General features: G+C 54.5%; 2 protein-coding genes across 2 annotated transcripts in view; both read left to right on the top strand.

The window, feature by feature from the left end:
- LOC142044564 (membrane-anchored junction protein-like) overlaps positions 1-15,668 on the top strand; it is a 340,098-nt gene that overhangs the window by 299,684 nt on the left and 24,746 nt on the right.
- Positions 4,106-14,913, top strand: LOC142044511 (T-cell activation Rho GTPase-activating protein-like). Its single transcript, XM_075057076.1, has 6 exons — positions 4,106-4,134; positions 12,445-12,529; positions 12,988-13,073; positions 13,847-14,051; positions 14,136-14,245; positions 14,403-14,913. The coding sequence occupies exons 1-6, from the start codon at positions 4,106-4,108 to the stop codon at positions 14,800-14,802; spliced, it is 915 nt and encodes a 304-aa protein (XP_074913177.1). The 3' UTR covers positions 14,803-14,913.

The raw sequence follows: 15,668 nt of genomic DNA, 5'->3' as shown, positions 1-15,668 counted from the left end.
CTTTTGCAATAGCAGTGATGTGTCAAGGTTAGAAAAAGTCTAACCATGCATCAGGCTGCAGGGTCTGGTGGTACAGGAGAAAAAAGTTTGCCTGAAAATCAAAAACGTTGTCTCTAGAGTGCAGGAATGCATTTTCCTTTTGACTGTCATGGGAAATGCAAAGCCAGGAACTGGCCCAGCAGTTAACTGATTTGGGGCTTGATTCTTCACCCTTAGACTGAGCACCTTATTTCAGAGGGCCTATTCGTGAAAGCAGCAGTAGTGCTCACAGAGGAGGATGCTGTTCTGTTCAGTAGAGTGGGCAGAACCATCCCTTCTGAGGCTGCCTGAGCTACTGCTTGCTTTGGAAAGCAGCACAGCAACCTTCCTTCCCCTCTGCTATTTTCTTTGTGGGATTTATTTATTAAAAGTGAACCGAAGGATGTGCTGTGAACACCAGATTAACATGGCTATGCAAACGAAGGCCTCTGGTGTTTGATAATTTACTGAATGAATGTGATTGCCTGGTCACCAGCTGTTAGAGTGAATCCTGGCAGAGAACAGGCAAAGGGGAAAGTCATCACTAGATTAAATAAGAAAAAAGCAAATAAACCCATCGATAACTCGCCAACAAAATACTTACCTCCCTGTCATCCTCAGGAATCCATTTCTTGTAGTTCTGCAATTCACTGTTTTCTCTAGCTGAAGAAATGGTGTCATTATATTGAAAAAAAAAATGCTGAAAGGATATATCCATTAAATAAAATTTACATAGAATGTCTTTGTATATAATGTTTTTTTTACCCAGGAATATGAAAGGTACCTTCTTCTAAAACAGCATGGTTGTAGATTAGTTCATGTATTCCTAAATACAGCTAAGTAAGCTGTCAACTTAAAGATTTGTCAAAGAAGTTAGTAGCATTTCTCTTAAATACAGCCTGTTAATGTTAGCATAAATGAACGGAAGGAGATAAAGAACGCTGTGCGCAACTGTGACACAAGCTATGTTCAAGTGAGACTACTAAAAGAATTAGTAGCCTCAAACAGAAAGGGGGGAATTGGTAGCATATTTCCATACATTCTGTATGGTATGTCTAAATATTTTGATGGTTTGAATATTTTGTACCAGCCGTGGAAACTGGTTTGCTGCTAGGTGACTGCAAAAGTGAGATCTGGTAAATAATTGAAGTTTGATTTCACCGGAACTCTGATTGTTAAAGTCGCTTTCCTTCGCCGGTTTTTTTTAAATGATGGCTGCATCAGCCGGACGGATGGCACTGTCGAGGGGCTGCAGCTGAGCACCCCCGGTGCTGCTCCAAGCCTGGATGTCTCATCTCTCCAAGGAAGCTGCACCCAGGAGCACTCTGCCACCTGCTCTTCCAGACCCGGCGTTTCTCATTGAAACTGAGATGACCCGTCGCGTTGAGCCGCGTGCAAGTAATTTCTATAGGATTGGCTTAACATGCAGTAGCGCCGTCTGTCTGCCTGCGCACGGTTGGCTTCCACCGCTGGTCAATGGGAGTCCCTGCTGACAACTAAAAATGGAATTGAATGGAAGGGAATTGCAAGTCAAAAGGGCCCTGTAATAATTTTAGAGTGCCTGAGGCACCACGCTGAAGCCCTGGCATTATAAATAAGGGTAATGTACTAGAGACTGAATTGCAATCAAAGCAGCTGTAAGAACGTGGAGTGTGCGCTGAGCTTCTTTAAGGTGCGTGGAGTTAGATTATGATCTGTAGGCAGTGCAGGCAAATCAATATTTGCTCACGGACGTATGTAGGGACCCTAAAGCCTGTGATTAGAAAGGCTGAAGGGATGTGGGGAATGTGAGATGAAGGCTCCAGAGCCAGGAGTGAGAGAGCTGTATTGGAGCAGCCCGACCCTCTGGTTGTCTCAAAGTGTTTCCAGGGGCTGAACGGTGGAAGGGGCTGACTCTGTCCTCCCGGCTCACCGCGTCTCATCTCCTGGACCGTCTGTGTGATGGTGCAGTCTGCTGACCTCTTGCTGCATTTCACGGTAATGTTTAAAAAAAACCAAACCAACCGCTGTTTATGAATAAGGTTGGTGGGAGGATGGGAAGAATCCGAATGTCCTGGGTGAGCTCACTGTTCCTGACATAAACTGGAGTAAATCCAGTACTGTCAGTGGGCCCGTGAGTGTTAACAGCAGCTCATGGCAAATTGCACGGGCTGCCCCAGAAGGGCTGGAGCCGAGTCGGAGGGTCAGGCAGGGGAAGCGTAAGGGTTGGCCTTGGTGCCTGCCGAAGCTGGGCAGATGCTGTGGGCCACCCTTGAGACAGCTGGTACAATGGCACGGCTTGAATAGCTCGATGGTGAGGCGTGATGGCAGGGAGGAGAGCGAGCGCTTCTTGAGTTGGGACTCACTGTCTGATTTCAAGTGCTGGTGGCTGAATTTACCAGCTCAGTGCATTTATTCCCTTATAACCCTCTCAGCCACCATGGGAGGATGCCCACGTGGAGGATGCCTGGGTGTCTGGGTGTGCTCTGGCTGTCTGCGGTGAGGTGTACGGGGAGGTCCAGGCTCTGCTCAGGCTGCCTGTGTCCCAGCAAAGCGCTGGTGGTGCAGAGCTGGGCCCTGCTCTCTGCCTTCGACGTGCTGCAGCAGTTCTCCACCCAGGGAGGGTGGCTGGGGAAGCGGTGAGCAGTCCTCAAACCCCAAGCCCAAGGCTGGCTTCACCTCTTCTGCCCGTGGTTCCCCCAGGCTGCTTTGAGAGAGGAGAGCTCGTCCTCCAGCGGTGAGGCTCCTTTACGTTTGGGTTTGGGGCTTTCTCTTTGCTGTTGTTTTTCATCACGACTAGATGAATGAGCAGCGCAGTCTATTAAAGCAACGGTACAGGTGCTTTTGGATTGCCCGTGATAAATAGACTGTCTGCAAAGCACGTGCAGGTGGCAATACAGTCGCTTACAAGCGCATGAAATGATGAAAGAAAAGAGCTCTAAAGAATTCTAAGTTTCCCGGGGAAGCACTCGGTACAGCCGAGTGTTCGAATCTCACGCAATAGGCATCCCTATGGCGGGGGGGGAGAGAGGCTCAGCTCATCGACTGATCCCAGAAGTCAGCGATGTCCTCCCGACTTGTCTGTGATGGTGTCTTCCCTGACATTTCTCCTCTCTTAAGCCCTTTTATGTTTTCTGAGTTTTTCGGTGGGGCTTGAGTGACTCTAGTCATACATCCCTTTCCTTTGATTGGTATAAAGTTCTCTCGGTTTGCTTTTAAAGGTATACGCTAGAGAAAATTCAGAGCGCGTGCTCAGTGGGGGGGTAGTCGCACCTTGGAGGTGGGTAGCTTTGGGGGTGGAGGTGTGTTTTGGTATTATAATGAGCAGAGTTCACCCAAAAGACCTGCTGTTGCGTGTGAGTACCCCAGAAGTGGGCACGTGTGATAGAAACCAGAAGTGTAGGGCGTTAGCTCGACAGAACCGCCGTTATTTTACCTCCTTGCTTCAGTGGATTCAATGCAGGGACCAAGCGCTCTCATTCCGATCGTTCCGGTTGCCTACCCCTGCGCTCACAGAGCCTGGCCACGGGGTCTCGGCTCCGCTCCACCCTCCGTGTTACTTTTCAGAGTCAGCGTACCAAGCTTCCCCGGTGTTGCTGACGTCCAAAGTTGCAGGTCACGTTGCTTAGGGAGCCACCACGGAACCGATCCTTTACGTGTGCACTGCGTTCCTCCCCGGAGGTTCACCTTCCCTTGAGGGGGCGGCGGGGGGCGTGCGTCGTACCGACAAGTCACCTCCAGCAATCATTGCACGGGCTGTCGCTGTGCCCAGGAGGCCCGGGGGTCTCTCCCTGCCCTTGGCGGCCATGCCCTGGGCCCAGCTGCTGGGTGTCCCTGGCGCCTCCTCTGCCACTCGGCTCGCAAGGAGACGCCTGGTGCTGTTCCTCTTCTCTCGGGCCATGGCAGGAACCAAGCGTGCAGCGCAGAGACCGCCCTTATTAGCCGTCCCCTCTCTGCACCAGAGCTACAGCCTATGTGGCCCCGCAGCCAGGAGGAGCAGGGACTTGATGTGGCTGGACACAACCCCTTTTCGTGGGGCGTAAGGGGGGTGATTTCGGCAGCCGCAGCCTGGAGGCAAGCCAAAGCGTAACCAGAGCCATAGGTTGGGATGGTGGGCGCCAACAGCCCGCCACGGAAGTAAGTCAGGCTTTGAGAAACAAGTGCGCGGAGGTGACCCCGGTGTGGTGGAAGGAAAGGTTGGTGGTATTCAGACGTGGACCATTTGGATCCGTGACCAAAGGCCAGCCAGGCAAAGGACAGACAGCTCTTCCAAACTGTCAAAATAGCCCATTGCTGCTATTGCCGTCACATCCCCTTGTCCCACTGAAACCCAGCTGCGCAGCCTTTCTATTAAACACACCCGTTGGCCGTGTTTATAGGGGATACCAAAGGCGCTTCAGCCATGGGTGAAACTTCCACAGCTCACCTGTGACTTGAACCTTTCCGAGAGTTCTTTGCCTACCTCGGTTTGTGGGAAGATGTTCAGATCTTATCTGAAACCCTGGCACGTCTCCTTTTCCTTTAGGATTTAGTGTTTTGAGTACTGAGAGATTAAGAGAGGTACTCTCCTTGCCATTTTGTGCGCTGGTGCCAAAATGGATCTGTACCTTCAGACTCTGTAAATGAGGGCATCTAGGCCACAGACGTTCCTTTGGTTGTGGTGCTGCCAGAGGTGAAAGACAGGGGTTTGGTTCCCTCTGCAGGAACTCTGGAGAGATGCAGGGAGCATGCACGGTTTCCTCACCGTTCCTTACCAAGGCACCAAGGGACATTTGCTACCACACTGTCAGGGGAGGTTTGGACTTGACGTGAGGAGACATTTCTTTCCCAAGAGGGTGGTCACACCCTGAAACAGGCTTCCTGGAGAGGTGGTGGATGCCCCATGCCTGTCAGTGTTGAAGAGGCATTTGGACAATGCCCTTAATACCATGCTTGGAACTTTTGGTCAGCCATGAAGCGGTCAGGCAGGAGGACTAGTAGGGACTTGTAGGTCCCTTCCAGCTGAACTATGTTACTCTCATTCAGAATGTGAAAAGAGAAAAAGAAACAGGTTTTTCCCACTGTGTTGGAATTTGACAGAAAGTAAATTAAAGATGCCTTGTCCAAAGTTGCACAGCAGTTTAGCAATTGCATTTCAAAACCGTGTTTTGGTAGTTGAAGAAATTACACTGCCAATAGAGCTGTTTAGGAAGAAAAAGGAGTAGTTTTGCGGAGGATGTGTGAAGGCCTCTAGAAAAACATCTTTAAAGAGTCTGTGGGTGTTTCCCATGGAAAGCACTGATCTTGTTTGAAAGCTAAGGCTCTTTCAGCTTGGGCATCTTTTAGTTTTAGAGCAAAAACTTAGTATTTCTCAGAGGACACAGGAACTTGTACTGCCAATAGAGCTGTTTAGGAAGAAAAAGGAGTAGTTTTGCGGAGGATGTGTGAAGGCCTCTAGAAAAACATCTTTAAAGAGTCTGTGGGTGTTTCCCATGGAAAGCACTGATCTTGTTTGAAAGCTAAGGCTCTTTCAGCTTGGGCATCTTTTAGTTTTAGAGCAAAAACTTAGTATTTCTCAGAGGACACAGGAACTTGTACAAATTGAGTTGAATCCTCAGCTTCCTATTTAAAAATGTCTGTAAGGGAAATGTACCATCAGGCCACAAGTGTGCAATGGCATTAGTCCCAAAGTTGATCCCAATGGCATTAGTCCCTAAATTAATCCCAGATGCATACCAGTTCACAAGGAAGCCATCTACTTGGTTGTCTGATTTATGAAATCTCCCCTGGCATGTAAGGCTCACATTGAATCCCATCCTACCATCACCTTTAACACACTTGTTTTACCCATGATTTATGCTTCATAAAATGAGCTTCCATAAGTGTTAGCAACTCCAAGTCAGCACCAATTCTTTTGATAAAAATAACCTGCTACGATTGTCTGAGCAATCATAGTTAAATTATACCACCACTTCCATACAGTTCTGTAACAATATTCCTCTAGTGGTTCTGATACAACAGAGCTTCTTTATCTAATAGTTAATGGCAACACCCTTCGATAAGTAAGGAACACATAGATCAATATACTTTTCCAGGGGAAAATATTTTAAAGACTGTCCATTAGTAGAAATCAAAAGGCAAAACCCCTCAAAGTCTGGAGGAAGATGCAAAAGTGCTTCTTTGCAAGAGGGTTTTCGTCCACTCTTACTGAAGTCAACTGAAGGGAAGATCTGAATAAAGCCACGGTGCCTTCTCCCACCCGACTCTGACCATTCACCGAGATCCAGTGCTTAGCGCTGTTCCCAAACAGTTTCCACTGAGACTGGATGAACTGTCAGATGCTACCATGATTTATAAGCTTAAGCTCCCAGTCTCTCCTGCCCTTTCCACATCCACTTCTTCCCTTTCTGATAAGGCATGAATCATCATCAGAAATCACTCTCCAGCCCATTAACAAACTAAACATTGCACAGGCTCGTAGAAGTACACGGGTGACTTTTGTTACATCTGCCTCCATATTAGAGGGATCAGCACTGTAAAAATACCTGCAGTCAGCAAATATTCACGTTGCATTTATGAGCATTTTCATTCCAGTACACCCATTATGAAACAATATTATCGTGGTAGGAAGGCTAGGTAGGTATTCCAGCAAGGAAGACTGCTTTGCTGCTATATTAATACCTTATATTATAGTGCAATAATCCTGTGCTCTACAGAGTCTCAGACTGGTTCATTGGAGCGGGGCGAGGGGGAAGTGTATGGCTTTAAACAGCTTGCAGTATTGGGTCAAAAAAGGCACAGATGTTGCAGCAAATCCTTGAAACAACATAAACTCACTGTGCTCATCTGAGCCTATCCAAAAAAGTATTCACCGTGGCCAGACCAAGGGTTCTGTGCTGTGCCTGGCTAATTCAACAGCAGGGCACCCTGTTTGGGAGAACCACTAATCCTCAAACGTAGCATTAAAGAAGATGAGACCAAGGCTACAGAGACTTTTGTGAAACTGAGCATAAGAAAAGAATCATACCTTCCTGAGCCTCAAAAGAATTTCTGCGAAATCTTAGATATTTCTGCGATGACTTCAGGAGATAATCTTACAGCAAGTGACTCCTAACAGAGTTTTCAGATGCCTTTAGGAATAAGGAAGGACTTTAGTAATCTCTCACCCTCATATGCAGTCTCGAGAAAGCATATGCCTGAGAAACAGAGGAAAACCAGAGTGAGGAGATGGGGAAGTCGAGAACGTTATTCGCAGTAGCTGCTCTCATTTGACCGGATCAAGACTGGCAGAGTGTTAGCAGAGGTATGGAACAGATGTGAAAGCCTCAGACGTTTCTGCCCAGCGGGTAACACTGTGGGATGTAAACGGTAAGGCTGCGTGCATTTTTTTCGCAACACAGTAAAAAGTGAAGTTAAAAATACCAAATCCACCAGACCGAAAAGATTTCCATCCTACTCAAGTGATGAGAGGAAAAAATCCTCTCAGGAGATTGAAAGAGAGGTACTCCATAAACACGCGCATCTGTGGTTCCCAAGCCCATCGTTCAAAACTTCTGTCATCAGTTTATTTTCTCCCATGGGTCTTCTCCAATTCAGTAGCTGTCACTCCAGTGAAAACCGCAACGCAAAGCTGACATTTATTGAAGGTGGGCAGGGCCCTGTGAAGTCTACTGTGGCACTGCAGACAAATCTAAACATCATCTTTACTCACAAATTTCCATTCAGATCAGTGAAAGCAGAATTGCCTCTGAGGTGTGGGAATAATAAAGAGAAAATTCTCCTTTCGGTTGCACTTAAGAACAGGCTTGCAGAGGCACTGGTGGGAAGCCTGCTGGAAACCAAGGGGCCGTGTGGAAGTCAAGGAAAGCAGAATATGCTTTCCACCACCTAGAAAAGGAGCATCTGGATGGGGGAGGAGGAGCAAGCAAGAGAGGAGGAGCTGAGACTTTGCCAGAAGAAATAGGAGACCCCTGTGGTGCTGACCGCCCAGGAGTTCTCCGGGATGTCACGGGGAGGCTGGCACGCTGGTTCGAAGCACAGACCGCTTTCCCCTGCTCCTTTTCCACGCGGGCACCAGGACACGGTAAAGCAAAACCCGGGCAAGGTCAAGCAGGACTTGAGTGGCACGAGTGAAAGGGACAGGTGCCCCAGTGATCTTCTCTTCTGTCCTGCCAGTCAGAGGTAGGGGTGTGTAACCGAAAAAGCTGGTTGAAGAAACTCTCTGAGGCTCAATTTTGGAGTTTTAGAAAGCAGGCATTCTTTATTGCAGCGCTGGATGCACAGGGGATTGTTCTGCCTATCGTGCATACCGTTACCTACAGCAAGGCAAGCTTATATTGTTCTAATCGTATACTTATTTATGTTATCCTTGACATAGTGTCCGCCCTTTGGGCATGCGCAGTGTGGCTCATCTCTTTTTCCTAGTTAGCTGGCCTCGGCAGGTTTTAATGGCTGGATGCACCAATGTCTGTCCCAACGGCAGGTGGGGGACAGGGCCCTGCCCTTTGTGAGACCCCCAGCCCCTGGAGTGGCGGCTGGAAGATGGGTAGGTCAAAGGACCCTGATGGGAGCCCTGCAGGGCCTCATCCGTTGGACCGACGGGCACCTTCCCTTGTCACACAGAGCATCTCATGGGCTGGAAAAGGGATGCTCTGGAGAGCTTCTGGCAAATCTCTGGAGAAGAGCTTCTCCCTGCCCCTCTCCCAGGGGCTTTCTCGGCTCTGGTGCCCTTCCCAAGGACAGCCCCACAGGCGGGTGCAGCCAGCATGGCAGGAAAGAACAGGCAGCAGCCACAGCGGTCAGCACGGCGGGAAAGCCAAGGATAAAGCCTTATCACCCAAGTGTGATAAAGCCTTAATAACCAAGTGTGCTGCTTCTTGGACAGGAGTATTCCTGCCTAAGCTCACCACACATTGCATTTCCCTGTGGCTTTCAGCAGGATATGAATGGCTCTTCAGTGCCGGTGGTCGCTCCCCTCTTTCAGTGAAAATTGCAGATTTTCTTCCTGTTGGACCCGCCTCAGTTCCAGTCTCTTGGGGGTTGAAAGCTGGCACAGCATGGGTGCCAGAGACGTTGCCACAGCTTGGCTAGAGTCCACAAGGAGGAGTCTGTCTTTAGCCACGATGGTCATTTCCAGGGAAAACAGCTTGTGGTATTGACCAGGACCCTATGTGGACAACAGAAGAGCAGGGATGCGGATGTTTGCCACAAGTCCAGTGGAGCAGGCTGCTCAAACACAGCCCACGGTGACTTTCTGTGCTGCTGGGCCTGTGGGGACAAAGGATTAAGCCTGAATTACCTGCATGAAATAGAGCTATCGCTAGCCTCGTGCAACGGCACCCAGGAGCTGGTCCTGAAAACCACCAATCCAGGACACGGAAAGCTTTTAACCGCTGTGGCTATTCTGGAATAGACTGTGCCGTGTGCATCCATTTCTATTAACAACCCTTCTCCTGCAGCCGAAAAGGAGTTTGAGATCTTGCTGATGGCTAAAGGGGGTTGGTGGCCTGGGATGGTGGCTGAGGCTTGGGGCTTGCATTGCCTGTGACCAGCTATGAGCACAGAGTGACAGAGGAAAGACTTTCCCTGGGGAAGAGGCACCAGGGAGCGGTTGAGGTGTAGGAAAGCTTCGCCCTGGTTTTGGCTGTAGGTGGAAAGCTCTGGATCAGCACGAAATTCTACGTCTCCTGTAGCATGGCACAGGTACCGAGTCTTCTGTTGGTACCAAGTAGAGGCAAAATGTCAGGCAAAGTGGCTCATTGAATGGGAATGATCTAGGGAAATTTACTTGGCTGTTACAAGCCCCATTGCTCTACAAGTTGAATCTTTTTTCTCTAGTCCTTTCTTTTTTGGAAAGGGGTGGCGGGAGGGGCATGGATAGATGGAAGGTAATTTATCTTCATACCTGCAAAAACACGCATTGTAGCAGTCAAGGCAGAATAGGCCTTTCTCGCGTACCTTTTCTTTTCTGAACATGGTGAGTTCAATCTGCTGATCAATAGCCCACTGAGATCAATAGACACCTTGGATTTTGACCCTTTGGCTCAAGAGCTAGATGCAACCTCCTGTCATTGGTGTTTGCACGACTAATGCGGTAATCTGCGATCTTCTCCCTAATAATCTAGGCTACATACTACCTAATGCTCTGTGCGAGAGTACAACCCGATCCAATGTTACATGCAACATCAGCACTGTGAAGAGCTGTGACATTCAAATGAAAAAGGAGACATTTTGAACACCTTGTAATAGCTTGCAGGAATACAAAGGGGAAGCACTGTGTAAATAATACCCAAACCAATATGGATTTTTCCCCTAAATTTCTGAACCTCCTGTGACAAGTGATGGCCTATCAAAGTGCATGTTTGCCCCCACTGCGCTGCACCACGCGGGACCTGTTCACATTCCCTGGTCTGGGAGATGGGGCAGAGCGGACCCTCCGGCAGCTTGCAGGTGGCACAGAACTGGGAGGAGAGGCTCCTGCGCCGGAGGGTCCTGCTGTCAAGCCGGGGGATCTTGACCGGCTGGAGAAAGGGGCTGACGGGAACCTCCTGTAGTTCCCCAAGGGGAAGAGCAAAGTCCTGGAGACCTGGGGATGAAGAAGCCCTTGCGCCAGTAAATGCTGGGGGACACCCAGCTGGAAAGCAGCCGTGCAGACACCTGGGGTGATGGTGGACGCCAAGTGGAGCGATTTCGAGCCAGAAAAGTGCCCCTGGGGCAAAGGCGGCTCCCTGCCTCCTGGGCTGCAGGAGGCAAAGCGTTGGCAAGAGGTGGAGGGAGACGGTCCTTCCCCTCTGCTGGGTCCGTCCAGCCCGCCCGGGGCTCCCCAGTGCCAGGCAGAGACGGCCATACTGGAGAGAACTCTCACCCACTGGGTGGGTGCCCCTCCCACTTTCCGTTGGGCTCAGAATGTTGGTCGTTGGGCTCAGAATGTTGGTCGTTGGGCTTAGAATGTTGGTCGTTGGGCTCAGAATGTTGGTCGTTGGGCTCGGAATGTTGGTCAGTTGGAGCCCAGAACCACCAGAGACAGCAGCACGGAGCTGTGCTGGCACAGAGGAGCGCTGGGAGGAGGCAGGATCTGGCCAAGCAGCACCTCGCCGGCACCGGCACCTCGCCTCCCATCCCCGCTGTCGCCGACTGGCCCGCGTCCTCGGTCCACGGCGAGGGTCCTCCTCTCCCGGGCAGGATGGGCCAGGCCAACTGCTGCTGCGGCTCCAGGTGAGCTCTCCCTGTGCCTCGGGGGCACGGCCGGGACCCGCGGTGGCAGCGGCCTTTCTCATGCCCGCCGCTCTCTGCTCTGCAGGGAGGCTCTCACCGATGCCGAGCCGGTGCTGAGCGCGGACGTGCGGCTGACCCGGGGCCGCAAGAGGAGCGAGAGACGCCTTCTCCTCCTCCAGGAGGAACTGGTGATCGCCAAGTTGCAGTAAGACCCTCAGAGCCCAGCTGCCTTTCCCCCAGCCCTGGCCCTGGCCCCGGGGCAGGGACACCCCGGCACCAGCCCCAGGCCCCGGCACCTTGGTGGGTGCTGGAGGCGCCCATCGCTGTCCGTCCGTCCGTCCCAAGGGCAGGTGGGGGACTGGGCTCTGCCCGGGGGGACCCCGAGGAGGACACCCCCAGCTCACCGCCTGCCTCTCCTCTCTGCTCTCTGCAGACGCGGCACCAGCCTGCGCCCACAGCTCCGCCTGGCCCTGGACCAGCTGTGGGTGCTGAGCGGCGGAAAGGAGGCGGCAGGGGACGAGGAAGAGGAGGAAGGCGGCGATGAGGACAGGACCTCCATCCTCCTCGTCTGGCCCAGCGGCTCCTGCGTCACCACTTTCGGGTGAGTGCCACGGCCGGGCGGGAGACGTTCCCAAGCACACCCGCACCATCGTGAGAACGGCCTCTGCCCTGCGTGCAGAGCCTGGGCAAGGAGCGAGCAGCACGCCGGCAGGGAGGGATGGGGGCATGGGCAGGTCCCGCATCCCCTTTGGGTCCCCAGAAGGGGAGGGCGAAAGCAGCTGCTCTGGCAGGACATGAGGAGCCAGGGCTCGGGCAGCGCCTCTGTCCTGCCCCACGGGGCTTCGTCCCGCTCCGGCGTCCTTCCTTCCTTCCCCACGGGGCTTCATCCCGCTCCAGCGTCCTTCCTTCCCCACGGGGCTTCGTCCCTCTCCGGTGTCCTTCCCCACGGGGCAGGGCTGCGCAGGCACCCGCCTCTGCCCACGGGCTGGGAGCAGCAGGGCCTGCAGGGCCTGACGCTGGTTCTCCTCTCTTTCTGCAGCTCCCGGGCGCTGAAGGAGCTGTGGGTGGGCACGCTCCTGGGGTAAGCCGCGGGGATGCTGCAAGTGCAGCCGGACGGGGGAACGCAGCTCCTCAGCTGGGGAGAGGTGCCCCCGTGGCTGCCGGCAGCTCTCGCTCGGGCAGAGCTGCCGCAGGAGGGAGAAGAGGCAGCTTGGGGCTCAGCCAGCTCTCTCCCTGTCCCTTCCCGGTGCACAGGATACCAGAAGGAGCCAAGAGAGCCCGGGTGACGCCTGTCCCGTCCATCAGGCTCCTGGAGAAGGAGCTGGGCCGCCGCCACACCGTGAGTGCCTGCCCGGTCTGGGCTCTGCCCCCGAGCCCTGGTCCTCCAGCCGAGCGAGCGGCAGAGGCATCGCTGCTCACCTGCCTCCGCTCCTTCTCTCTTGCCCAGTGGAGGACATTAAGCGCCGGGAGCCTGGAGAGGCTGATGGAGGGCCAGGCCGAGGTGAGAAGGGCTGCCTTTCGCCCGCCTCTGGCTGTGCCGGCACGTGCGGCCAGTGGGGTGAGGGATGGAGGGAAGGGTGGTGCCGCTCGGGGAGCGGAGAGGGTTGGGGAGCCGCCGGGAATGCCGGCACATCCTGGACGGCGGTGCTGGGGGGAAACCTGCCCTGCGGGGCAGAGAGCCCGGGAGGGCAGAGGGTCCCAGCTCTGCCACGCTCAGGCTGCCGGTGCCGGCTGGCAGCTCGCCGGCGGCCCTTTGCGCCGCGGGGCTGCTCTCTGAGCGCAGCCTGGTTCTTGCAGGCTGGTCCCAAGCAAGGGCCTCCGACGGTCCCGCCGAGCAGCGGAGGGGGACTTTGCCACGCACCGGGTGAGTTTCGGGAAGAACGGTAAGCTCCTGCAAGCGCTGGAGCTGTGCTCACTTGTCCCTCGAGTGTCGCCATGCAGGTTGGGCAGCCCGAGGCAGGATGTCACCTCCAGGAGGAAGGAAGGACGGACACCCGCTGGGCAGCGGCCGCTGGACGTGGTTCTGCGGGGACACGGAGCCTCTGCTGCTGCCCACAGCTTGGAGGAGGACAGGGCGAGGGCTGGGCCAGGCTCTCCTCTCCTGGTGGCGTGCCGGCTCTCAGGAGCCTCCCAACTGGAGCTGCTGAGCCGGAGCTCGGAGGTCCAGCTGCTGGCTCCCTGCCCGTCCTGCTGCACCGCTCAGCACCACGCTGCGGGCAGGGCAGGCCCCGGGAGCGCTGGCCCGGCGGTCTCCGTTGACGGGCTCTTGCTCGGCTTTCCTTTGCAGCAGGAGGGAGCAGCAGCAGGAGGAGGAAGAGGAGGGGGCTGCCCTGGCCCTTTGCTCATCGGAGGACCCCGGCCGCTGCCCAGGCGCCAGGGCAGGTGGGCTCTGGCTGCAGCAGGGCGCTCTTTGGCCAGCCCCTGGCAGCCCTCTGCGGGGAGGACGGCTCCCTGCCCCGGCCCATCCAGGTAAGCCAGCCTGGCCGGGGGGGTCCCCAGCCCTCCAGATGCTCCCTAGAGGCGGTAGGAGCCCTCCCTCCGGCTGCTCCACAGGGGACACGGGCGTCCCCAGGAGCTGCGGGGATGGCGGCTTGGGCTCTTCACCCCCAGCAAGGAGCCCGCTCTGGGGCAGTGCTCTGGCCACCGCTGTCGGAAGGCAGCTCCTCGGCCAAGCAACTGTCCTCCTGCCTCTCCTGCAGGAGCTGCTGGCTGTCCTGCGCCGGGAAGGACCGTCGACGGAGGGGATATTCCGCAAAGCTGCCAGCGGGACGGAACTTCGGGAGCTGCGGGAGGCCCTGGACCGCGACGCCGATGTCGACCTGGGCAACCAGCCTGCACTCCTGCTGGCCGCCGTCTTGAAGGTGAGCGCTTCTGACCTGCGGCTGGAGGAGCTCCTGGCCGGCCTGGAAACTTCAAAGGCTCACCCAGAGCCCTTGGCATTGCAGGACTTCCTCCGAAGCATCCCCGACAAGCTGCTGGTGACCCACCTCTACGAGGACTGGATGGCAGCCATGGAGAGGACCAGCAAGGAGGAGAAGGTCTCCGAGCTGAAAGCGTAAGTGCGGGCAGCAGCCTGCCTGTTGAGCAGGAGCCCTGGCCGCTGGCTGAGAGCACCTGGAAAGCTGGGCAACTCAGCCGCTGGCTCCCCCCTGCCTTGGACAACAGGCCTGGGCAAAATCTGCTTTGTCAACCTAGTGTCCCTGTTCCCTCAGGGTGGCCGAGAAGTTGCCTGCAGCCAACCTCTTCCTCCTCAAGCGGCTGCTGTCCCTCCTCCAGCACATCGGCCGCAACGCAGCCACCAGCAGGATGAGCTGCAGCAACCTGGCCATCTGCCTTGGGCCAAACCTGCTGAGCCCACCCGACGAGGACCTGCTCCCGCTCCAGGCCATGCTGGAGGTGACCGAGAAGGTGCGCTGTGTTGGCAAGCCGGCTGCAGCCTTGCCGGCCTATCCGAGCTTGGCTGCTCAGAGGTCCCTGGCTGCCTCCTCCCTTGAGCAAATGCCGGTGGGGTGGCTGCCTGCAAAGGCAGCCCCGCAGCCACAGCCATCTGTGCAGAGGCAAGGGTCGGGAGTGGGAAAGGCTGCTTGGGACAACTTCAGGCAGCTGGGTTGAGAGCAAGGGTTTGATGTGTGCAGGTGAACACGCTGGCGCTGTTTATGATTGAAAATTGCGGCGACATTGTTGGGGAGGAGGTGGCTGGCCGCTCCTGTCCATCAGCTGGGGAGTCGCCAGCCCCCACGGACGGAGCCACAGGTATGAGGAGGAACTCAGGGCTGTCCCAGGCTGGGGCTCGGGATACCAGAAACCTCAACGTCAAGAAGAAAACCTGTGTAGGGCTTGGGGTGGGTTTTGCTTTAGGTGTGCTACTTCCAAGGCGTCACTGCTGCACATGGTTTTGCTTTCTAGACCTGCGTTTGGAAGAGCAAAGTGGCCCTGCAGGCAGAGGAGACCAGGGCCACCAGGCAGAAGCCATTCTGCATGCATCCCCCTCTCTGGGTGTCCTCAAAGGAGCTGGGGGAGACATGGTGGCGGAGTCCAAAACGACAGAGGTATGTCAGCTTTGCTCCACAAGCACCGTGACAGTGTCTCTCGGGTAGGAGGGTAGTTTCTGAGGAGGCCAAGTAGCTGCTGGGCCTCCTCCGGCCAGCCGATGGCTTGTGTGTTTGGGGTTCCTCCTCCTCCCCCACGGAATCATACGTTGTATGGAAAACTGGAAAGGTCCTTTCTCAAATGCATTAAGCATGTGCTTAATCCAACCAAATACCTACAAAAAGACAGCGGGGAGTAGCTGTCAACTTGAGAGGGCTTTTGCTCGGATCCTACTTCATCACAGTTTCATCAAGTCTGTTTTGGGGCAGGTGGACTGTGCAAAATGTGGATGGATGATGCAAAGCAGCATCTTCCCCAGAGAGCTAAGGTGGTAATTTGGCAAGCAGTCCCTTACTACTCCAGGCCGTCCCTTGCCACCCCTGAACTCC

The sequence above is a fragment of the Buteo buteo genome, chromosome 24 (assembly GCF_964188355.1).
Source record: "Buteo buteo chromosome 24, bButBut1.hap1.1, whole genome shotgun sequence".
Classification (NCBI taxonomy): Eukaryota; Metazoa; Chordata; class Aves; order Accipitriformes; family Accipitridae; genus Buteo; species Buteo buteo.
Note: the sequence above shows the minus strand (reverse complement) of the source record. Positions and strands in the feature narration are given on the sequence as shown.